Here is a 24905-nt window from a genome sequence, read left to right as displayed (position 1 = left end):
GTGTGTGTGTGTGTGTGTGTGTGTGTGTGTGTGGCATTGTGTTTGATATGTAAAGCTTCGCCCTTATGTGCAAGTTACAATGGTCTTATGGCATGGAGTGAGTGACCAGATTTAATTTAATACTTTAAAATTATTTGTGGGATCTGTTAGTGGGCTCATAGAGTCTAAATCAGTGTAGTGGCAGAAAAAAATAAAAATAAAACATTGTTAAATATAACATTGTAGCATGCATGTTTGTTCTTATTCTAGCTTAATGTATCTGCATTTCTTTCATTTCAGGTATTCTTCTTTATTTTTTTTTAACCCAGCTAACAGGGAATATTCTCAGAACTTTGGTTAACATTCTGCCAAGCTTCTCTCAAAGATATGAACAAACATTCTTCCACTAATATTAATAGATTACTCATAAAAAAAAGAAATAAAAAAAAGAAATAAAAAAAAAATAAATAAATAAAAAAAAAAAAAAAAATATATATATATATATATATATATATATATATATATATATATATATATATATATATACACACAAAGAAGAAAAAACATTTAAAAAATTTTTGAGGGCATGCCACTTGTCCATGTTGGCCTCTCTAACTTCAGTAGAGTATTCTTTTTTTTCCTGTGTGTGTGGATGAGAGCAAGTCACTTAACTTGTCCATGTTGTGTAAGTGGCAGATGAATCTGCACCAAAATACAAAAAGTTTGATTGGACACAGACTTTGACATCATAATTATGCATGATTATATGACACGTGATACATGGTTAGTTGCATTTTATTATTTGCATTTTGCTTTCTGTTTTTACTGTCCACAACAGACCTGCTCTCTGACAGAAATCTACTGTAAACGTGCACAATCACTGGGATGATATCTCTTCATCTCACATGCACATGGGCATCTGGATAAGACTGAATCAGAGGTATATTATATATGATACACAGCAGCTGTTATCCATCCCCGCAGAGATCATAAAGAAGAAGCATCACCCATATCCATCTAGCTTGCAGACAATATGGGCTCCAGCACTCGACAGGTTGGTAAATGTAATGCAGCAGTAAAACATCACAGTGTTTGCTGTGCGTGCTTTCTTATCAGCAATGGAGCCACCTTTTGTCTGTCTTACTGTCTGTGTGGATTCAGGACTGTGGGCACTTATTTTTTTTCATTTTGTGCATTAAAACTGTCTCTATTTGCACTTCTCACTGAGGTTTTTTAGCCTTGTATGGTCTGTCTGTTCAAATACTTCTTGACTCTATAAGGACTCTAGACTCTCATGCATGTCAGCCGTCTGTCTGGTTCCAGATGCCTAATATTTGTTTGCTTTGATGTATTCCTTAAAGACACATTTTACATGCATTATGGTTATATATTTAATATTTACATAGCACAGGTTTGACCATGGCTCTTAAAATAAACCCCAAATAAGCAGTTTGTTGTGTTTTGATAATAAAAAGAGTGAGAGTTTGAAAATCAAAAATTTCTATCAAAAATAAAAAATAAAATGTGTTGACTGTGTTTTTAAGAATAAAATGTTGTATAAAATTAGACAAGCGATATTTAAACAAACCACTCTGTATAAACCTGCAGAATATAAATACTAAAGAAACTGTAAAGTTTGATGTATGAGGCTAGTAATCTAAATTCTGAAAGTACTTGTGTATCCTCATATAAATGCATTTTTGATAACTGTAGTTGAGTAGTGGATGTAAATTGAATTTGAAAAAATATATTAAATGTATAATTACATTATTTTTCATATATTATTGTTACTATTTTTATTTTCGTATTTGTTGTCTCTATGGACGACAATTATAATTTGAAATGCATATTTATTTGTATTTCTGTAAGGGCCTTACTTTCTTTCAAGCCATTATGAGGACATTTCTCCTCATTATGTGTCATGGTTTCCTTTAAATATACTGAAATCAGCAGGTTTTGTGGTGTTTGAAGTTAAAAATAAATCATCACTTTCATATAAAAACCATTACGTCTAATAAATTCCCACATTCGCAATGAAAACAGGTGTGTCCTTGTATGCTGTCTTATTTTTCCAAATAAAACTTCATATGCATTCTCATAGAAAACATGTAGAGGATACAAATACATAACACAAAAGGTAACAATAATGCAGAGACATTCACAGATAATGTGCGCACTGTGTCTTTAAATCCCGTCTGGAAGGGGCGGGGCTTGCGCGTCCCTCTGCCTGCAGTGAAGCATTTAAAGCACCGCGCACACAGAAGACCCATTTGTTAACGAACCTCTCGAACTCTGTAATGATGGTCCTTTCGCATCTGTAGAGCTAAACTGAAGCTTTCAAACGGGTCGAACAGGGTCATTGCGGCATTATGAATTTTTAACGCCGGACACCTAGAAATCTGTCAGGAGATTAAGGTGAATTTAATTGCGTTTATCCTATTGTCTGTGTTTGTGGTCTCTCTCTCTCTCTCTCTCTCTCTCTCTCTCTCTCTCTCTCTCTCTCTCTATGTGCGTGTGTGTGCGTGTGTGTGCTGATGACGACAGTGACGTGTGCAAAGATAACATCAGATTCTGTGACAGGGCATCAGATAAGAAGTGTGTGTGTGTGTGTGTTCAATTTGGAGGGAAGCGTATATAGGTATGTTTTAGTTCTAAAACGTAATTTATTTTATTTATATTTAATAATTATTTTATTATAGAATTTTGGTATTATAATAATAATACTAATGATTATGATGATGGTCAGCTGAAAGTGTCATAATATGTGACGTTGACGTATGTCGCTTCATTTCGAGGAACATCGGTCTATTTTACTTAAAAAATGTGCGAGGTGTGTTTCGTCAGGTGTGATAGAGTTTAAGTGACTCATCCCGCCAGGTTGCGGAAGCGGACAGGTAGATCGGGTATGGTTGCTTGGAGACCGCGGCGGAGGTGACACGAGCGGGGTGTGAACGCGCGCGACTGTCTCTCCTTCATACCTTCTCACAATGTCATGTCAGTGGTTTGTCAGGACGCAGATATTTCGTCATTTTAAGGCCACGTACAGTGACTTTACACTTTACTACTGGACTACTGGATTTTTTGTGACCGAATGAGTTGGCTTAAAATTGTATAAACTTGTAAGTGTTTGTATTCTGAGTATGCATACATCAGATGTGCTCTAGAACTGCTTTTGAAGTGTGCATATGCAGTATGTCAGGTCTTTCCAATAGATCCACTGCATGCTGTCAAGAACATTTGAATGAGAAAGTTAAGAAATTATATTCTGCATGCAGGAAATCAAGCCTATTTTTAGAACTAGTACTATTAACTACATCACTTTCACAATGAAGCACATTTGTAATCCAATAATGACATAATGACACTATTGTCTTAATAGAGCTTAGTGAACTTGGACATATTTAATAAGTTTGCATCATGGATATTCCTGTCTAATACTGAGAAGCTGCTTTGAAACAATATATAAAGTGCTATAAAAATAAAGGTGACTTGGTAATGCAGAAGCATCATATCTCTTTACGGTATGTTTACTGTAATGTAATAAATATTTAGCAGTATGTTGTATGTGGCACTTATGATGAATTAATGAATATAGTTATCAGTCTTAATAATATTTTTGGATTGTATTGTGACATTCTTGACCGGTTGTGTGAGATTCACTGATGTTTTTCTTGCACAGTGCAAATGTACCATTTTGGTTCTGAGATTTAAATGTAGAAAAGGATATAATTCATAAATGTTCATTTTAAGTTTTTTTTTATAGAATGTTTCATGGGGTTTATGCCACAACGAGCACATTTGCCACGCTTTGTTTACTTAACGTCTTTGAAAAACATTGGCATTGTCTTACTGAAGGCATTGAGAAATGCACTAGGAAGTCTGTCCGTCTTGCACCTGTTGTGTGAGGAAGTGCTTGTCCCGTGGGGATCATTATCACAGATCAGGTTGCATTGTGTGCTCATAGTGACTGTATCCAAGGTCCAAAGCTTTCAGGATGCATAACTGCTTGCATATATGAACCGGATCAGAGACTGTAGACAGAAATGCACATCCCTGTTGAACCAACTGACCTGGTTTGATCACATACCCATTTATCAAATGGTATTGCAGTGCTTTCTTTGACTAGAGTTTACTTTGCAGATCACGCTGGTTATTTATGAAATCTGGGAATGCTCCTGTTGCATAATCCCAGTCAGTTCTGCAGAAATGTATTGAACCATGCTTATGCATTGTGCATGTTGCTTGCAATAAAATGTTCTATAAAGTGCTAATTGCAGTTTAATTGGGTATGTGAGTTGTTTGTATCTCAGGAAGACCGTTGTAATGGCAGTGATTCGATAGCTTGTCAGCATGATATGTGTTTGTAAGCTAAAACCAGAATGAACCTTGCCTCCAGGTCCATCACTCTTCACATTCTCAGGGTGTAAAGCTGGTTTCTCAAAGAGAAAAAAAAAAAAAAAACGTTTTACTGGATTCTACTCTAGAAGCAACTGCTTTAGACCATCTGCAATGTTACACCAAATGGTAACACTAGATAAAATTTCCTTTAAACACAAGTTGTGTTCCCAAGGCAGGAAATTTGAGACTCATTTGCATATATAATTTGACATTAGATAACTTCCTCTGAGTTTAGCATTTGCACTATCCTCTCAGAGAGTCATACTTGCAGACAAAATTGCAGAGCTGTATTTCATCGAATGCAGCAAAGTGATAAATTGTATGCTGTCAATGCATCCCACATGACAGGATTGAGTCTTGTGGTGGGGTTTGTGCTGCTTTGTTTGTGTGTAACATCTAAGAGAGCATTCGGTTTGGCTCTATCCTCAGGGCTTTGGGGGCATAAGTGTCGTTTAGTGCTGTCAAAATGAGCGCTTGTCATACCACAGGCAGTGAAGATCAGCAGAATGTTGCTCAATCTTCTTTTCTGAAGGAGTGCGACTGGAGTCCCGTGCACATGGCTGATTGTATTGCAAAGTGAGGGGTCACAAGGAGGAGGTGCATTGGATGGTGTGCTGATAGCTCAGGGCACACTGCTCCATAAACAACTAGACAATGTCTCAGTTCTTCCACAACAACACCAAAATCATTGCACTGAATATTCATATGGTCATAATAGAGGTAAAGATAAAATTTCACTGCTCAAGGGTTGCTCTTTCATAGCTTACCGGAGCACTTGCTGGTATTTCTTTCAAGTATTAACTTTTTCTTGGATAGTTGTCTTAAAATTCCTTGAAGAAATGTAAAAATGTATTGTAAATAAGGCCGATTATTGTCAAAAATACTTTTTACAAAAAAATACTGTTTTTGACTTTCTCCTTCAAAATTTCACATTTAATTCCGTGTTATTTGCCACTTCTTTGTCAATAATTGTGAAATTTCCTAGCAATTTCTGTGCAAAAAATTTTCTTATTGAGATCGGTTGATTGCAGAGTTGAGTTTAATACTTTGTGTTCTACAGTTTCAGCAGAAATCTCAACTTGTGAGATTCCTAAGTAATTTTTGAAAAGTCTCAATTCAAGCTAATTGCTGTATTGGAGAGACGGAGATAATAGAAATATCTCATTAGTTTCCCCCCCCCCTATGGGTTTGTATCATGATCTCACTCCGTGTTACGTCTCTTCTGAAAGATGAGAAAGACATATGAAATGACTGAGTTTCTTTTCTCAGTAAGAAAGAAAATTTGAGTAGCAGGGGACTTCAGTGTTTATTCGTCATTTAATTTCTTTAGGGCGTTTGAGAAACACTTGAGATATTCCAGAGATTCATGCTCTTGTCCTCTCATGGCTGTGTTTCAGGTACAGGCCAGCAGCTGCCATCTTGGAGGGAGGAGCATTTCCTGGCCTGAATGCGAACCGACTGCAGCTGGAGCATGTCCACTGCAGGCTTGACTGCCCAGGAGATCTGTTTACCCGCACAAAGCCTATTCCTGCGGGGCAGCCATTGGCATAGCATGGCCGGAGCTAAGCCCTCTTGGAAATACCATGATCTACACAAGTGAGTGCAACACCAAAAGCACAAATGCATGTGTTTGACATTTTACAAGACCCTGGACATGCACTGCATGACTGTGTAGAAAAACAGGAAATGGCCTGTGTGCAACATGGATCATATGACGTTAATGAACCTTGGATTTGTGTATCAATCTGATTAGCTTTCATGTTCTTATTCTGCAGCGTTTACTTCACCATTGATTCTTCTACGGATTATAACCTTCAGTCCCGGCAACAGGTGCTGCCATCATTCCCCGGAGCGGAAAGTAAGTAACATAGCAATGTAAATCTCCTTATTATGAAACGTTCTCTCCAATTTACTCAGCCTCATTACATTCCAAACCTGGTGTAATAATTTCTCAAAAGGAGGCTTTTTAAGCATCTTTCTTTACATTTAGTGACAATAATTCAGAGCGACCTTTGTCAAAAGCACCAAACACTCCAAAACACACCTTAACAAATTATTTTACAACATTCATTATATATTATGGAGCCATTTTTGATTTAAGATATTTTATGATTCACAAAAGGCCACTTTAGTGAAATAGTGTATGTGATACTTTTATGGTGTGTTTGCTGCATTTCCCCCCTCCTTTTTGGAGATTGACAGACAAAAATGCATATGGTTTTGCAGTGACTTGAGGGAGTAAATAATGGTATTTAACAATTCCTTATACATATATTACATACTATTGAGAGAGAGAGAGAGATAAGAAAACATCAGATGAGTTAAAATGTAATGAATCAAAGTGTATTTAGCTTTAACAGTAGAACAAGGTGCTAGCAACACCAAGGTCAAGGGTTCGATTTCCAGGGAATGCACAAATCTTGGATGCAAGTCGCTTTACTGTAATGTTATGTTAATAGTATTTAATAATGCTGGAGAAAGTCATAAGCGTCAAGGTGAAGTGCAATTGGACAATTAGGGTTCATAATTTGCATAAAATAACTATTTATTCATTTCAATCTCAGACATCGCTATGTTCTCATTCTCTGCCACCTTCCCTTTTAAACAGAGCAGCAGACTCCTCTTCAGTCACCAAACAGCCCAGCAGGACAGCCCTTGCCCCCCAAAAAGCCCAGACCTTCCCAGCTCACCTTGCACACGGACCCTTTCCCGTCCAGCCCTGCCAAAGACGACCAAGTGGTTCCCTGCTTTCAAAGTTTAACGATATCCGACCGCATCAGTCCACCCCAGACGCCCAGCCGAGTCACCAAACCCCTTCCCCCAATTCCCGGCTCAGCGGAACTTTCCCCGGATCCGGCTACGGACAGTGAGGTAGAGTTCTTCAATGGAGATGACAGTCGCTGCCTAGTTTCCGAACCTTGCTCCAAACTCTCTCCGTTCCGCTACGGAATGCCCAGTCGGAGGAGTTGTGGACAGATTAGGGGCTGTGGACGGATTAACTATGCATACTTTGAAGGTCCAACAGCCAAGCAGAAGCCACAGCTACAGCCGCAAAAGCCAAGGCAGGAGCAGGAAACTCAGCAGAGGGAACAGGAGCTCCGTGACCACCACCACCAACAGCAACTGCAGCAAAACTGTCTCCGACAGCAGGAACGTACGCAAAGGAAGCTGCGGCGCTCTCATTCCGGCCCCGCTGGCTGCTTTAACAAACCCACCTCCTTCCAGCTCTCCTGTCACCACCGGCACACACAAGGCCTGGATAAACCAGAAGTTCCTCCCAGAGTTCCAATTCCACCACGACCAATCAAGACAGGAGACTACCGCCGCTGGTCAGCCGAGGTGTCATCGGGAGCCAACAGCGACGATGACCGACCTCCGAAAATACCTCCCAGAGAACCTTTATCCGGCGGGAGTTCCCGCACCCCGAGCCCAAAGAGCCTTCCAGTGTACCTCAACGGGATCATGCCCCCAACACAGAGCTTTGCCCCGGACCCAAAATATGTCAGTCGCGGCCTGCAGCGGCAGAATAGTGAAGGCTCCCCGTGCATTCTGCCCGTCATGGAGAATGGCAGGAAAGCAAGCACCACGCACTACTTCCTTTTGCCACAACGTCCGTCGTACCTGGACAATCATGAGAGGTATTTTACGGACAGCACAGCGAGTCGAGGAACGGACACCTCCGATAGACACCAGATAGACTTGGTATGAAATAACTGGTTTGTCTGACGACCCCGAAGACTTTTCCGCTGCTTTGTCGCAGCTTTGCTCTTGCGCTCCGAGCGAGTTACGTAAGAATTGCAGTTACTGGGATTTCTCTTGTTTTGCTCTCAGCCTGGAAACAGTTGTAACAGTTCTCTTAGAGCGAGCTCGGAAACTATTTTGATGTTTTTTTTATTTTTATTTCATTGTTATGTGAAATGTAAGTGTTGAAAGATAACATGGTGCAGTTGTTTGGTATAAGCTGGTCTGGTACCTCAATACTTCAGTGTTGTAAATTTTCGTAGGCATTTTATATTGCATTGAAGATTATTTTATGTCTTGGAACATGTAGTTGAACACGTTCATCTGCTCATAGGGACATAGGGTCAGTAAATGCTTCTTTGTTTGTGTTGTCTACCATATATGAAGTATAAAAACGGCCTGACTTTTTTAAGGCCGGCAATTTTAAATGAAGGTTATTGCAATGCATAATGCATGCACGCACGAAATCTGACACATGCACACTATTTCGCAGTTCTTCTGTTTGACTAATGATCTCACCTTTTTGTCTGTACAATCTGTGATCTTTATTGTGTGTTACATAGGAACAGGCCAAGTATCGCTTTTCTGTTCTAAGCTGTGTGTGTGTGTGTGTTAGTGATACGAGAGCTGAATGTGTTACATTTGCCCAGTTTTGGCACTACTTTAAGCTTTTATTAGCTGCTTATAACGGCAGCTGAAATGTTGCCCTCTGAATGAACAGAGTATTTCCGATCCCTGGCTTCTTGCTGAGGTGTAGTGTGTTCTTTTGTTGCACAAAAAGCAATACTTGCAAAACCTGTGAATGAGTTTCTCTCCTCTTTTAAAGTGCTGTCTCCACGTGAAGCTGTGAGCTATTGTCTGCAATAGGATTTCTCAAGTACTACCTCCCATTATAATTCTACTTCATAAATACCCAACTATGGATTACAAAGGCTCAACAAATACAACCTCTTTTGATGCACACAGGTCCATACGAGGAAACCGTTTCCGCTGATCTAAATTTCTTCATGTTTCGCCCCGTTCAAAGCAGTCAGTCATTAACACTTCCTCAACGAACACCTCTTCGACCAATTTTTAAGAGCTACGTGGCGTTAAAGTCCATGTGTGGTGTGTTTGGCCGAGCTCACGCATACTGATCTTCCTGTTACTGTATGTGCATTCCTGTTAGACATGATTACAGTGGGTGTGTGCACCTGAGACTTTGGCTGCTGGCAGCTGGTGAATTAGATGTTTTATTATTCTATATTGATTCCAGAACCATCGTGATAACACAGTAAATGTAGCAAGTGCCATGCAATTTAAAAAGGGGAAAGCAAGACTATAACAACATGCGTTTTGGAAGCTCTGAGGTCAAGTACAACTTACCACCTCACATAGGGATTTGAAATCATTAGATGCCATGTTTTCGACCCTTTATTTTACCAGTTTGTATATCAGCAAATGTTTACATTACACTTTGTTATTTTCCTTAACAGTCTTACTTAAAACAAAAAATGAAGGCAAGTTCGAGAAGAAATAGACATCTCTGCTGTGTTGTGTGTGTGTGTGTATGCGTGTGTGTGTGTGAAAATATATATAAAGCAAAGTGCACTGAGAAAACAGTATGCCGTGATGTGTAAAAGTATTTAACATCGTCCTCTTACCCAAACTGAATAGTTTTTAGTGTATTGTATCCTTTTAAAGTCATAAAAATAAATACTTATTTATGAATCAAGTTTGTCTTTATCTGATATTGTTGTATTTGGTTCTCTAAAGTACTTTGTATCTCTGTGAAACGCTGAGATATAGCCGTTTTGCCTGTTTTATCACATCCACGCCCCTGTGCTCTGCCTCATTACTATTGGCCTGGCTCCAGACAGGAGGAAGGTGAACTGTACTTCTGCACTTTAAAACTGATCTTAGATCAGTTCTGTGGTTGCCTTGTACGAAGATGATGGGTATGTTTGAAGGGATGCGTGTCTCAGAGCGGTTTTACAGGGCACCATCTAGTAAACCTGAGAATTACTCATATAGACCGGTATTTTCTGCCTTGCTGAACGGGGAAAATGCTGTTTCTCTGGTCTTCCTTTTTTTTTTTTTTTTTTTTTTTTGCGTAAAAGCCTTGGATGTCACGATAAGCAGCTGAAATGAGCGAACAATATGTTCCCTACATGTCTAAAACTGATCATTTTCAAGACTAAATAATATATAGAAACACCTATGAATCTCAGTCTGGTCTTTTGTTTGTTCGTTTTTGCCCAAAGGCTGTGGATAGATGAAATAAGCGAACAGTAAGTTCCCTGCATGTCCCAAACCTTTCAAATGAATACTAGATAACGTATAAACACTAAAATCAACTACAATGTAGTTGTTCATCTTCAATATGGCTACCTAGAATGTCATGTGATCTGCCATTGCTTTCTAACACTGTGATTTCTTGAAACTGAAATAGAAATTTCTTCTTGTACTTTTTCATGATAATGTGATGAACATCAGTTTTTTACTTGACAAATTTGTCTTAGATTACATGAAATGAAGTCATGCTCTTCAGCTGCTTTTACTATGTTTCTATTTTATTTTTATATTTCAGTTTTCTTTTAGGTTTTTGAAATTTTTATTCTGAATCATTTTAGTACTACATTCATTTTAATAAACTTTTTTTGTTTCGGCCAAAGAAACATCCCTAAATTTTATTCAAGTTATTTTCATCTAATATTTATATTTTATTTCAGATTTTTTTTAAGCAGTCTATAAGCACATACTCTCAGGAGATACTGTCTAAGCATTTGAAAATTATATATTAAATGAACAACTAATTATTTATTTTTATAACTCAGTGGCATTTATTAAAAAATGTCCTAAAAATAATAGCAATGACACAGAACAGTCATTTCAGAGATATTTTCAATTGATTCAGCTCACATGTGAAATGGAAATGACTCTTTACAAACCAGTAATTCAACTCTTAAAGAAAGATAAACTTCCTGATTAATCACAGCATGATCAAAAGCAGACAAAAGGGAGGAACTCGAGATGGTTTAACCACAGGTTTAAAAAATGCAAACAATCACAGTAGTTTAGATGCCTCTGATCAATTCTCTATCAACCCTATTAAAACATTCATTTACTCACACACAAATATACACGGCTTTCTAAATGCAGACATACCATAGACGTCTATGGTTTATATATATATATATATATATATATATATATATATATATATATATATATATATATATATATATATAAAGCCAATTTTAATTACTACAGACTCACCCAAACCCACACCCTATCCTGGCCCACAAAGATAAAAAAAAAAAAAACATATTTATTTAAACCACTGTATTTCAATTATATAAAAACAAAATATGAAAGAGTTCCTTTCTGTTTCTGTTCTTTTATTTTTATATTTGTATTCTCTGAAAATAATGCATGTTGATTTGAATATATATATACCTCCCTAAATTGTTAAATTAAAATAATGAAAGAAATAGTAAGATAAGTAAAATAAATAATTTATATAATTTATATTCTTCTTATTGTGTTTGGGTGCGGAACTATATATATATATATATATATATATATATATATATATATATATATATATATATATATATATATATATATATATATATGTGTGTGTGTGTGTGTGTGTGTGTGTGTGTGTGTTTATATATATTTCTTATATTGAAATCCAACTAAGACTACAAGATAACAAGGAACTACAAGGAACCAAGATAGACCAAACTACTATTTAAAAGTAAAAGACACCTTTGATGATGAGAAACATCAGCCAAACAGCCGAGGATGAGGTGGCGTTTAATTAAGTCTGTAGTGCCTCCTAGCGATCTTACAACGACATTGCAACAGATTTTTTTTTCCTCCACAGTGGCGGATCTACACGGAGGCCTAGGGAGGCCCGTGCCTCTGTAGACATGTCACTGGCCACCCCTGTGCCCACCCCCGTGCTGAAAAAAAAAGTAATATGATTTTACACGCGAGCGCCAAAAGCGGAACTAATGTGACGCAACGTTCTACACGGGTAAATTAGTGCAGCGCACCCAAACACTTAGGAACTTAATCATATTCAGGGATGCAAACATCGCGCTTTTCGGCGCCTCCCGTTTTTTTCACATCAGTTTGGGTGACTTGGTCATCTGAAGCAATTCCATAGCTTAATGTTATGGACAGGAGACTATTTACATCATTAAATTAAAGTTTATGGAAACCTTGTTTTCCCTCCTCTGCGGCTGTCAATCATTCTCCTTTCAATATTCAAATAGCACGCACCTCGTCCATTTACAGCAGGATGCATGGTAAAACTCTCTCCAATATTATATACTCACATTATAATGCTTGATCTGTAGATAAAAAGGCTGTGGATTTGCATAAAATGACTTTTATTTTGTGTATTTTGTATTTTATGTTTGTTGCTGTTTTTAAAAGACTCGCTTGTGCCTGTTAAACTTTTTTAAAACCACTTTGTGAGCTCAGTTTTGAAGCGTTTCATATTATCATGGTTTTGCGCACTGAAAGATTATTAAAAGCTTATTATATTTTTAGCCTGCACAATACATTTAAAATAAGCATAATTAAACTGTATATTATTTCTGTGTAATGTAGTGTAAGCATTATAAATATATACACTTCTGAATTCTTGACATACATATATAAATATTAAATTGTGAAATGTATGATTGTCTGATTGAATTTTATAAGAGTACTAATAGTAATTTGTTTTTATTAACATGTTTAGATTGTGTAAAATTACTGTGTAGATTTTTTCAAGAATTACTTTTTGTATTTATTTGCATTACATTTAAATAAAATATGTTGCCATTTTTAATGTGCCCCTCTGGTTAAACACTGGCCCCTCCTTGGCCCCCCTAGTAAAATTTGTCTAGAGCCGCCACTGGTCACTCAAATGACTCAAATGATTCACGAACCCGCTCTGAAGTCCCGATCTGACTCAAATGACGCAAATGATTCGCGAACCCGCTCTGAAGTCCCGATCTGACTCAAATGACGCAAATGACTCGCGAACCCGCTCTGAAGTCACGATCTGACTCAAATGATGCAAATGATTCGCGAACCCGCTCTGAAGTCCCGATCCGACTCAAATGATTCGCGAACCTGCTCTGAAGTCCAGATCTGACTCAAATGATTCGCGAACCCAAGTCGCGATCTGACTCAAATGATTCGCGAACCCGCTCTGAAGTCGCGATCTGACTCAAATGACGCAAATGATTCGGGAACCCGCTCTGAAGTCCCGATCTGACTCAAATGATTCGCGAACCCAAGTCGCGATCTGACTCAAATGATTCGCGAACCCGCTCTGAATTCGCGATCTGACTCAAATGACGCAAATGATTCAGATGACTCAAATGATTCGTAAACCCGCTCTGAAGTAGCGATCTGACTCAAATGATTCGCGAACCCGCTCTTAAGTCAGGATGTGGTATAGTTTCCACATACTTGTCTAAGTCCAATTTAAATAAAGAAAAAAAAAGGTTTATAGCCAGTAAACTTTTGTTTATAAATGTGAAATTTAGCTAACAGGAAACATAAATTAATTATGTAATATTTTCCAGTAATCTCTTTTGAATGGTCTAACAATCCAAATGAAAACAAAAAGAGAAGTCATTTACAAAATAACACTGAATAAATGCCAAAAATTCTGACCAAAATTTTTCAGTGTAGGAGCATTGCCAAAATAAATGAATGAAGACTTCTTCAGAAGAATGACAAAAACAGCAACTCACGTCAATGTCTAACTTTAGTTGGGTAACATTTGTGAATTAACTTAAATGTTATTTATTTTACATTGTTGGTCAGCGGATATTTATGAGGCAAGGTCCATACTTTCTCCCAAGATATATTCTCCACAATGCTATTCCAATTAGGTATTATGTAAGGAATTGGTATTATCTCTCTCTGAAAGAGAGCTCTAATTTTATAGTAATTTTTTTCTTGATCTGCAGAAAAGCAAACATTTCCGATCATTGTGTCAGTTAAATTCAGAGTGTAAGTACATGGCCATGTACCTACAATACCTTGTTTGGTGTGTGCTTCACATTTGTCTGCTGTGCTGTAAATAAACAGTCGTGGAGCAAAAAGCCCAACTCATCTGGTTCAATGTGTCGAGGACTTTTTTGCATCTTTTTTTGTTTTACTGGAAAGACACACTGCAACAAAAATCCATTGAACACTTCAACATGGATTTGACTATGAATGCTTAAAATCACTTTGTGAGCTCAGTTTTGAAGCGTTTCATATTATCATGGTTTTGCGCACTGAAAGATTATTAAAAGCTTATTAAATTTTTAGCCTGCACAATACATTTAAAATAAGCATAATTTAATTGTATATTTCTGTGTAGTGTAGTGTAAGCATTATAAATTTTTAATGTGCCCCTCTGGTTAAACACTGGCCCCGCCCCCTCCTTGGCCCCCCTAGTAAAATTTGTCTAGAGCCACCACTGTTCCTCCACAAAATACTGATGCACAAGATATGTAGCAAGCAGATAGTAATGCTTTAGTAATGCTTTATTTTAAGAATTTTATTTGCAGACACACTGTATATTCGGGCACAGTTATTTTCCCTATAAATATTAATTTAACAATATAATAATGTGCCTCCAATGTAATCCCAAGCAATACAATCATAACAAAAATATAGATACTAAATTATTAAATGTACAGTGTCAAAAAATAAAATAAAAAATAAAATGATAATAATTAATAATAATAACTAATATATATATAAACCTACATAACTGACTTTACAATTGTAAAGAGATTAGATATTAGAATAAAATATGCATTGTTTATGGAAATTATTATTAATAACAGTTGTATTTTTTAAACCCCAGAGTAACAACCTCTCAGTCTATCAAGAAAGACAAATATTTTTGCTTTTCTCTCTCATTGCTCTCATGTTTATAGCTTTCTAATAAACCTTGTACTGTATACGTATGTAAGTATGTGTGCAAAAGAGTGCACAAACAGCCTGTTTTGTTGGCTTCCTGAGATTATAGTGTCTGACGTCTTTTAAAAATAATATCTGTCATCTCTGTTCATCAGTCACTTCAGTTGCTGTGGTGTTTATCTGTAGCAGACAGGAAGAAAATTGTGATTAAAACAGGAAGCAAGCTTTCAACTAATGCATCTTATGTTTCTTATATCTTTCCCAATGTATTTATTAAATGAAATGCACAATTGCTCATCCTACTGTATATGTGTATTTTCATGGAGTGACCTGAAAGACCCAAATTCCGAATCTTCTGTGACTGAAAAGTTTTGATGCCCATAACCTCCTGAAATAATATAGTAATTATTTCAGTTATGTAGTTCTCACATCGTTCCCCATGTTTGAGAGTTTCATATTGTACAGCTGCTGAAGTATATTTACTAAAGCATGCACAAAGCAACAGACAAATATCATACCTCTTGATGTAAAATCAAAGAAGTCATCTTCAAATAATTCAAATTTTTTGCTTGATGTTCTGCCAATATTAGAGCACAGTGTTATTTGTATGCTTTTTTGTTTTGGTCTTTGAATAAGTCACAGAAACAGTTGAATACAGACCTCTTGGCTCTGTAGAACACCACAATCATCACGGCTGAAACGATGATAAGTAGAGCAAAAGCTACTAAACAGCCGAAGAGAACAGCGTAGAAACCGGCTCCTCTGCTGTAAAGCTCACACTGAGCTCCATAGTACTTCTCAAAGTAAGAACTGTGACACCTAGACAATTAACAAAATGAGTAGCAGAGGATGGGTTGATAATGTCCTTTGATCAAATGAAAACTGTGCATGTAGTTTTATTAGAATTGGATTTTAAGGACTTACTTGCAGTGTGGTCCATTTATTTCATTTTGGCATGCACCTTGTTGATTGCAGAAGTTGGGATTTTTTTGGCATGGTCCCACACATACCCATGCTCCATCATCAAGCTCTACAGTTAAGCTTGTAAAATTCACAGTGCATTGCACAAACTGATGTAGATCTGAAATATCTACATGCAACAAAGATAAAAAATAAATAAATCGGATTTTCAAATGAAAGATCTCTCTAAATCAATACAATAGTCATTTGAAGCCATATTACACATATTAATCCATGTGTCCCTTAAGTTAAGTCATGCTTTTTTGAAAATATATTAAATCAAGGTCATCTACCACCACCCTAAAAAAAGTAACTTACTTGATATTTCTACTGTCCCCATGATAATTTGGGCATTTTGGATGGAAGCATTGCCGAGAGCTATGCTGAGACTTTTTAACGAATCTGAGTCATTAAAGATTTTTTCCAGGGTGGGACCCAAATCGTTATTTAGAAACATTATTTGTGAGTTGTTGTTGGGATAGTTATACAATGCAATACTTTCAGCAATGACACTTCCTTGTCTAGATGAGAAAAATACATGCCACATATTAATTAGTTTTTTGCTAAGAAAATACTTTTAAATGTATGAAATTCAAGAGAAATCAACTTACCTTAGACTACGTATTTGCACATCCTTGAAATTTTTTGCATCTGCTCTTTTACAAAGGATTGAAAGCTGTCAGTAAAAGATAAATAAATACAATTTAGCAAATATGCAAATAAAAAATATAAAGTATTACAAAATAAGCTTCATGATGACATGAAACACTTTGATATATGTCTTGAATTAGATTACTAAGTAGGGTTGTCCAAGTTAACGTATGCATTATTGCAGTAAATACATTCATCTAATTTGTCTTCAGATATTTTTCACTTCTATTAAGTTTTAAATGCCTTTTAAAGTTGTCTACTGCAAATATCAGTGATACATTTTATAGTGTGGCTTAAGAGTCTGACTACTTCTGAGCCAACTAAAACACAATGTGAAATAATTGTGAGCAAATTTGTGATATTTAAAGTACTTCAGGAAAAGGAACTAGAAAACTTTACCTCACGTTTTAAGATGGAAATGAGTTTTTTTGATTCTGGAGAGTTCACATTTTCATACGCTTTAAGATATTCCATCATAATTCTGAGAGAGATATTTGCATTCCTTGTTGGTATGCTGTCAGCTGCAATTAAGTTGTAGATTTAAAAAAGATGTCAACATGAGAGTGCTAGAAATTTAGACAATTGTTGTGCTAAGTATTTTTGTGATAAAAAAAAATGGATGTCTGTGGGTTGTATCATGTTTTAGCTCTAAAGCATATGCACAAATGGTTTAGCTAAAATGTGACACAACCCACAATACAACTAACTTAAATTGTCACACTTCACAACTTGTTAACATGTTGTTTCCAGTGTTGGGTGATAATCTAATCTAATATTGATTCAGTTACGCACAGCACAGTTAAAAAAAATAAAATACAATAATATATATATATTTACAATAAATATGTAAAACAAGAAAGAAATTAGAGAACACAAAGTGTAATAATGATCATTTATGAATAGTGTGATTAAATACTCACACAAAGTAACCGTAGTGTCATTTGCAAAATTGCAAGTATCTCCAAAAGTGAAATCTTTGCATTTACACTGACATTTCCGAGATGTGACATTGAAGATGCATGGGGACCCGTTGCACTGACAATACTCCAGACAGTTTGGAGTTGTTGAAACTGAGTTGACAGTTGTTATGGATGAATGAGGTTCTGTTGATGTTGATGAGGTTTTCTGGGTACTAGTTTGAGAAGAAGGGCTTGACTGAGCTGAAGTAAAATTGCTTAATGTTTGGGCTGTAACAGTTTGAGTTATTGTTTGATGTGAGATTGGATTGGGTGAAGCAGACGAGCCTGGAGATATTGATCCAGTGGTTTCAAGTGGTGCAAATGTTGAATTAATTGACTGTGTTGAATGTATTTCTGTGCTTGAAATTGAACTAGTTGATTGTGTCTGCTGACTTGTTTGTTCAGCAGGACTTGAAGATGGGATTGATGAGGTAAATGATGAAACAATCTGACCTTCTGTGGTAGAAGATGATTTTGTAAATAGAGATTGAACCATTGTAGACGATGGTGAAGATGGAGTAGTATCTGTTGTGGATGATGTTAATTCCAATGTTGAATCACTTTCTCTTGTAGATGACTCTACAGTGGCTGTGCTCTTATGGGACACATCTGTTGTAAATGTTGTTGGAGCTGTTGCTGTAGATCCTGATTCTGTGTTAGAAGTATATTGAGTAGTTGGTTTTTGCTGGGTCATTGTTTGTTCTACACTAGATGAGGATATCTCTGTTGTAGATGGAGTGAATTCTGATGTACTTTGTCCTTTTGTTGTGGACGATGGTGAAGATGGAGAAGTACCTGTTGTGGATAATGTAGATTCCGCTGTTGCTCCACTTTCACTTGTAGACAACTTTATTGTGGATGTGCTCATAAGAGATACAGCTGTTGTAGACGATGTTGATGGAGAAAAAGTTGTAGATTCAGATTCAGTAGTAGAAGTATATTGAGTGGTTTCTATATGCTGGCTTGTTGTTTGTTCTACACTAGATGAGGAAGTCTCTGTTGTAGATGAAGTGAATTCTGATGTTGTCTGTCGTTCAGTTGTAGAAGATGGAGTAGAATCTGTTGGGAATGATGTCGTTCCAAGTGTTGAATCACTTTCACTTGTAGATGATTCTATTGTGGTTGTAGTCATAGAAGATGCAGCTGTTGTAAATGTTAATGGAGCTGTTGTTGTAGATTCTATTTCAGGATTAGAAGTATATTGAGTTGTTGGTGTCTGCTGGCTTGTTGTTTGTGCTGCAGTGGATGGAGATATTGCTGATGTAGATGAAGTGAATTCTGCTGTTGTTTGTCTGATTGTTGTAGACGATGGTGAAGATGGCATAGATTCTGTTGTGTATGAAGTTGTTCCAATTGTCAAATCACTTTCACTTGTAGAAGAATCTACTGTGGTTGTAGTCATAGAAGATGCAGTTGTTGTAAATGTTGATGGAGTTGTTGTTGTAGGTTCTATTTCAGGATTAGAAGTAAATTGAGTGGTTGGTGTCTGCTGGCTTGTTGTTTGTTCTACACTAGATGAGGATGTCTCTGTTGTAGATGAAGTGTATTCTGACATTGTCTGTCCTTCAGTTGTAGAATATGGAGTAGAATCTGTTAGGAATGATGTCGTTCCAAGTGTTGAATCACTTTCACTTGTAGATGATTCTATTGTGGTTTTGCTAGCAGGGGACAAAGCTGTTGTAAATGTTGATGGAGCTGTTGCTGTAGATTCTATTTCAGTGGCAGAAGTATATTGATTTGTTTGTGTCTCCTGGCTTGTTGTTTGCACTGTAGTGGATGGAGATATTGCTGATGTAGATGAAGTGAATTCTGCTGTTGTTGTAGATTCTATTTCAGGATTAGAAGTATATTGAGTGGTTGGTGTCTGCTGGCTTGTTGTTTGTTCTACACTAGATGAGGAAGTCTCTGTTGTAGATGAAGTGTTTTCTGACGTTGTCTGTCCTTCAGTTGTAGAAGATGGAGTAGAATCTGTTGAGAATGATGATGTTCCCATTGTTGAATCACTTTCACTTGTAGATGATTCAATTGTGGTTGTGCTCATAGAAGATACAGCTGTTGTAAATGTTGATAGAGCTGAAGATGTAGATTCTGTTTCGGTGGTAGAAGTATTTTGAGTAGGTTCTGTCTCCTGGCTTGTTGTTTGTGCTGCAGTGGATGGAGATATTGCTGTTGTAGATGAAGTGAATTCTGCTGTTGTTTGTCTGATTATTGTAGACGATGGTGAAGATGGCATAGATTCTGTTGTGTATGAAGTTGTTCCAATTGTCGTATCACTTTCACTTGTAGAAGAATCTACTGTGGTTGTAGTCATAGAAGATGCAGTTGTTGTAAATGTTGATGGAGCTGTTGTTGTAGATTCTATTTCAGGATTAGAAGTATATTGAGTGGTTGTTGTCTGCTGGCTTGTTGTTTGTTCTACACTAGATGAGGATATCTCTGTTGTAGATGAAATGTATTCTAACGTTGTCTGTCCTTCAGTTGTAGAAGAAGGAGTAGAATCTGTTAGGAATGATGTTGTTCCAAGTGTTGAATCACTTTCACTTGTAGATGATTCTATTGTGGTTGTGCTCACAGGGGACAAAGCTGTTGTAAATGTTGATGGAGCTGTTGCTGCAGATTCTATTTCAGTGGCAGAAGTATATTGATTTGTTTGTGTCTCCTGGCTTGTTGTATGCACTATAGTGGATGGAGATATTGCTGATGTAGATGAAGTGAATTCGGCTGTTGTTGGTCCGATTGTTGAAGATGATGGTGAAGATGGAGTAGATTCTGTTGTGTATGAAGTTGCTCCAATTGTCGAATCACTTTCACTTGTAGAAGAATCTACTGTGGTTGTAGTCATAGAATATGCAGCTGTTGTAAATATTGATGGAGCTGTTGTTGTAGATTCTATTTCAGGATTAGAAGTATATTGAGTTGTTGGTGTCTGCTGGCTTGTTGTTTGTGCTGCAGTGGATGGAGATATTGCTGTTGTAGATGAAGAGAATTCTGCTGTTGTTTGTCTGATTGTTGTAGACGATGGTGAAGATGGCGTAGATTCTGTTGTGTATGAAGTTGTTCCAATTGTCGAATCACTTTCACTTGTAGAAGAATCTACTGTGGTTGTAGTCATAGAAGATGCAGCTGTTGTAAATGTTGATGGAGCTGTTGTTGTAGATTCTATTTCAGGATTAGAAGTATATTGAGTGGTTGGTGTCTGCTGGCTTGTTGTTTGTTCTACACTAGATGAGGATATCTCTGTTGTAGATGAAGTGTATTCTGACATTGTCTGTCCTTCAGTTGTAAAAGATGGCGAAGATGGAGTAGAATCTGTTGGGAATGATGTTGTTCCCAGTGTTGAATCACTTTCACTTGTAGATGCTTCTATTGTGGTTGTGCTCATAGAAGATACAGCTGTTGTAAATGTTGATGGAGCTGTTGTTGTAGATTCTATTTCAGAATTAGAAGTATATTGAGTGGTTGTAGTCTGCTGGCTTGTTGTTTGTTCTACACTAGATGAGGATATCTCTGTTGTAGATGAAGTGTATTCTGACATTGTCTGTCCTTCAGTTGTAGAATATGGAGTAGAATCTGTTAGGAATGATGTCGTTCCAAGTGTTGAATCACTTTCACTTGTAGATGATTCTATTGTGGTTTTGCTAGCAGGGGACAAAGCTGTTGTAAATGTTGATGGAGCTGTTGCTGTAGATTCTATTTCAGTGGAAGAAGTATATTGATTTGTTTGTGTCTCCTGGCTTGTTATTTGCACTGTAGTGGATGGAGATATTGCTGATGTAGATGAAGTGAATTCTGCTGTTGTTTGTCTGATTGTTGTAGACAATGGTGAAGATGAAGTAGATTCTGTTGTGTATGAAGTTGTTCCAAGTGTCGAATCACTTTCACTTGTAGAAGACTCTACTGTGGTAGTAGTCCTAGAAGTTGCAGCTGTTGTAAATGTTGATGGAGTTGTTGTTGTAGATTCTATTTCAGGATTAGAAGTATATTGAGTGGTTGATGTCTGCTGGCTTGTTTGTTCTACACTAGAATAGGACGCCTCTGTTGTAGATGAAGTGTATTCTGACATTGTCTGTCCTTCAGTTGTAAAAGATGGTGAAGATGGAGTAGAATCTGTTGGGAATGATGTTTTTCCCAGTGTTGAATCACTTTCACTTGTAGATGCTTCTATTGTGGTTGTGCTCATAGAAGATACAGCTGTTGTAAATGTTGATGGAGCTGTTGTTGTAGATTCTATTTCAGGATTAGAAGTATATTGAGTGGTTGTAGTCTGCTGGCTTGTTGTTTGTTCTACACTAGATGAGGATGTCTCTGTTGTAGATGAAGTGTATTCTGACATTGTCTGTCCTTCAGTTGTAGAAGATGGAGTAGAATCTGTTGGGAATGATGATGTTCCCATTGTTGAATCACTTTCACTTGTTGATGATTCAATTGTGGTTGTGCTCATAGAAGATACAGCTGTTGTAAATGTTGATAGAGCTGAAGATGTAGATTCTGTTTCGGTGGTAGAAGTATTTTGAGTAGGTTCTGTCTCCTGGCTTGTTGTTTGTGCTGCAGTGGATGGAGATATTGCTGTTGTAGATGAAGTGAATTCTGCTGTTGTTTGTCTGATTATTGTAGACGATGGTGAAGATGGCATAGATTCTGTTGTGTATGAAGTTGTTCCAATTGTCGAATCACTTTCACTTGTAGAAGAATCTACTGTGGTTGTAGTCATAGAAGATGCAGTTGTTGTAAATGTTGATGGAGCTGTTGTTGTAGATTCTATTTCAGGATTAGAAGTATATTGAGTGGTTGATGTCTGCTGGCTTGTTGTTTGTTCTACACTAGATGAGGATATCTCTGTTGTAGATGAAATGTATTCTAACGTTGTCTGTCCTTCAGTTGTAGAAGAAGGAGTAGAATCTGTTAGGAATGATGTTGTTCCAAGTGTTGAATCACTTTCACTTGTAGATGATTCTATTGTGGTTTTGCTAGCAGGGGACAAAGCTGTTGTAAATGTTGATGGAGCTGTTGCTGTAGATTCTATTTCAGTGGCAGAAGTATATTGATTTGTTTGTGTCTCCTGGCTTGTTGTTTGCACTGTAGTGGATGGAGATATTGCTGATGTAGATGAAGTGAATTCGGCTGTTGTTGGTCCGATTGTTGAAGACGATGGTGAAGATGGAGTAGATTCTGTTGTGTATGAAGTTGCTCCAATTGTCGAATCACTTTCACTTGTAGAAGAATCTACTGTGGTTGGAGTCATAGAATATGCAGCTGTTGTAAATATTGATGGAGCTGTTGCTGTAGATTCTATTTCAGGATTAGAAGTATATTGAGTTGTTGGTGTCTGCTGGCTTGTTGTTTGTGCTGCAGTGGATGGAGATATTGCTGTTGTAGATGAAGAGAATTCTGCTGTTGTTTGTCTTATTGTTGTAGACGATGGTGAAGATGGCATAGATTCTGTTGTGTATGAAGTTGTTCCAATTGTCGAATCACTTTCACTTGTAGACGAATCTACTGTGGTTGTAGTGATAGAAGATGCAGTTGTTGTAAATGTTGATGGAGCTAATGTTGTATATTCTATTTCAGGATTAGAAGTATATTGAGTGGTTGGTGTCTGCTGGCTTGTTGTTTGTTCTACACTAGATGAGGATATCTCTGTTGTAGATGAAATGTATTCTAACGTTGTCTGTCCTTCAGTTGTAGAAGAAGGAGTAGAATCTGTTAGGAATGATGTTGTTCCAAGTGTTGAATCACTTTCACTTGTAGATGATTCTATTGTGGTTTTGCTAGCAGGGGACAAAGCTGGTGTAAATGTTGATGGAGCTGTTGCTGCAGATTCTATTTCAGTGGCAGAAGTATATTGATTTGTTTGTGTCTCCTGGCTTGTTGTTTGCACTGTAGTGGATGGAGATATTGCTGATGTAGATGAAGTGAATTCTGCTGTTGTTGTAGATTCTATTTCAGGATTAGAAGTATATTGAGTGGTTGGTGTCTGCTGGCTTGTTGTTTGTTCTACACTAGATGAGGAAGTCTCTGTTGTAGATGAAGTGTTTTCTGACGTTGTCTGTCCTTCAGTTGTAGAAGATGGAGTAGAATCTGTTGGGAATGATGATGTTCCCATTGTTGAATCACTTTCACTTGTAGATGATTCAATTGTGGTTGTGCTCATAGAAGATACAGCTGTTGGAAATGTTGATAGAGCTGAAGATGTAGATTCTGTTTCGGTGGTAGAAGTATTTTGAGTAGGTTCTGTCTCCTGGCTTGTTGTTTGTGCTGCAGTGGATGGAGATATTGCTGTTGTAGATGAAGTGAATTCTGCTGTTGTTTGTCTGATTATTGTAGACGATGGTGAAGATGGCATAGATTCTGTTGTGTATGAAGTTGTTCCAATTGTCGAATCACTTTCACTTGTAGAAGAATCTACTGTGGTTGTAGTCATAGAAGATGCAGTTGTTGTAAATGTTGATGGAGCTGTTGTTGTAGATTCTATTTCAGGATTAGAAGTATATTGAGTGGTTGGTGTCTGCTGGCTTGTTGTTTGTTCTACACTAGATGAGGATATCTCTGTTGTAGATGAAATGTATTCTAACGTTGTCTGTCCTTCAGTTGTAGAAGAAGGAGTAGAATCTGTTAGGAATGATGTTGTTCCAAGTGTTGAATCACTTTCACTTGTAGATGATTCTATTGTGGTTTTGCTCACAGGGGACAAAGCTGTTGTAAATGTTGATGGAGCTGTTGCTGTAGATTCTATTTCAGTGGCAGAAGTATATTGATTTGTTTGTGTCTCCTGGCTTGTTGTATGCACTATAGTGGATGGAGATATTGCTGATGTAGATGAAGTGAATTCGGCTGTTGTTGGTCCGATTGTTGAAGATGATGGTGAAGATGGAGTAGATTCTGTTGTGTATGAAGTTGCTCCAATTGTCGAATCACTTTCACTTGTAGAAGAATCTACTGTGGTTGTAGTCATAGAATATGCAGCTGTTGTAAATATTGATGGAGCTGTTGTTGTAGATTCTATTTCAGGATTAGAAGTATATTGAGTTGTTGGTGTCTGCTGGCTTGTTGTTTGTGCTGCAGTGGATGGAGATATTGCTGTTGTAGATGAAGAGAATTCTGCTGTTGTTTGTCTTATTGTTGTAGACGATGGTGAAGATGGCGTAGATTCTGTTGTGTATGAAGTTGTTCCAATTGTCGAATCACTTTCACTTGTAGAAGAATCTACTGTGGTTGTAGTCATAGAAGATGCAGTTGTTGTAAATGTTGATGGAGCTGTTGTTGTAGATTCTATTTCAGGATTAGAAGTATATTGAGTGGTTGGTGTCT

At 37.1% G+C, this 24905-nt stretch overlaps 2 protein-coding genes across 3 annotated transcripts; one reads left to right on the top strand and one right to left on the bottom strand.

Moving 5' to 3' along the window:
• Positions 1–2237: 2237 nt before the first annotated feature.
• errfi1a (ERBB receptor feedback inhibitor 1a) lies at positions 2238–9832 on the top strand. Its single transcript, XM_052609261.1, has 4 exons — positions 2238–2394; positions 5775–5973; positions 6153–6235; positions 6986–9832. The coding sequence occupies exons 2-4, from the start codon at positions 5825–5827 to the stop codon at positions 8083–8085; spliced, it is 1332 nt and encodes a 443-aa protein (XP_052465221.1). The 5' UTR covers positions 2238–2394; positions 5775–5824; the 3' UTR covers positions 8086–9832.
• A 5274-nt stretch (positions 9833–15106) lies between these two features.
• LOC128022049 (mucin-5AC) lies at positions 15107–20885 on the bottom strand. Of its 2 annotated transcripts, none has more exons than XM_052609258.1 (9): positions 17559–20885; positions 17038–17159; positions 16599–16663; positions 16306–16508; positions 15952–16117; positions 15688–15846; positions 15546–15604; positions 15331–15415; positions 15107–15207 (listed from the first exon to the last, which is right to left on the bottom strand). In XM_052609258.1, the coding sequence occupies exons 1-9, from the start codon at positions 20860–20862 to the stop codon at positions 15204–15206; spliced, it is 4167 nt and encodes a 1388-aa protein (XP_052465218.1). In that variant the 5' UTR covers positions 20863–20885; the 3' UTR covers positions 15107–15203. The 2 variants fall into 2 exon arrangements, with proteins under 2 accessions (XP_052465218.1, XP_052465219.1); XM_052609259.1 differs by having other exon boundaries at positions 15358–15415.
• Positions 20886–24905: the final 4020 nt, after the last annotated feature.

This window comes from Carassius gibelio, chromosome A11 (genome assembly GCF_023724105.1).
Source record: "Carassius gibelio isolate Cgi1373 ecotype wild population from Czech Republic chromosome A11, carGib1.2-hapl.c, whole genome shotgun sequence".
Lineage (NCBI taxonomy): Eukaryota > Metazoa > Chordata > Actinopteri > Cypriniformes > Cyprinidae > Carassius > Carassius gibelio.
This window is presented reverse-complemented; position numbering and strand designations above follow the sequence as displayed.

What these genes read in the sequence shown, in the direction of transcription:
- errfi1a (XM_052609261.1), top strand. Translation starts at nt 5,825, where the DNA reads ATGCGAACCGACTGCAGCTGGAGCATGTCCACTGCAGGCTTGACTGCC. An exon ending in AAATACCATGATCTACACAA is followed by an intron (nt 5,974 to 6,152) that starts GTGAGTGCAACA and finishes CTTATTCTGCAG; the next exon opens with CGTTTACTTCACCATTGATT. An exon ending in ATCATTCCCCGGAGCGGAAA is followed by an intron (nt 6,236 to 6,985) that starts GTAAGTAACATA and finishes CCTTTTAAACAG; the next exon opens with AGCAGCAGACTCCTCTTCAG.
- LOC128022049 (XM_052609258.1), bottom strand. Translation starts at nt 20,862, where the DNA reads ATGTCAGAATACACTTCATCTACAACAGAGATATCCTCATCTAGTGTA. An exon ending in TGACACTACGGTTACTTTGT is followed by an intron (nt 17,160 to 17,558) that starts GTGAGTATTTAA and finishes ACTTAATTGCAG; the next exon opens with CTGACAGCATACCAACAAGG. An exon ending in ATAAATGGACCACACTGCAA is followed by an intron (nt 15,847 to 15,951) that starts GTAAGTCCTTAA and finishes TTAATTGTCTAG; the next exon opens with GTGTCACAGTTCTTACTTTG.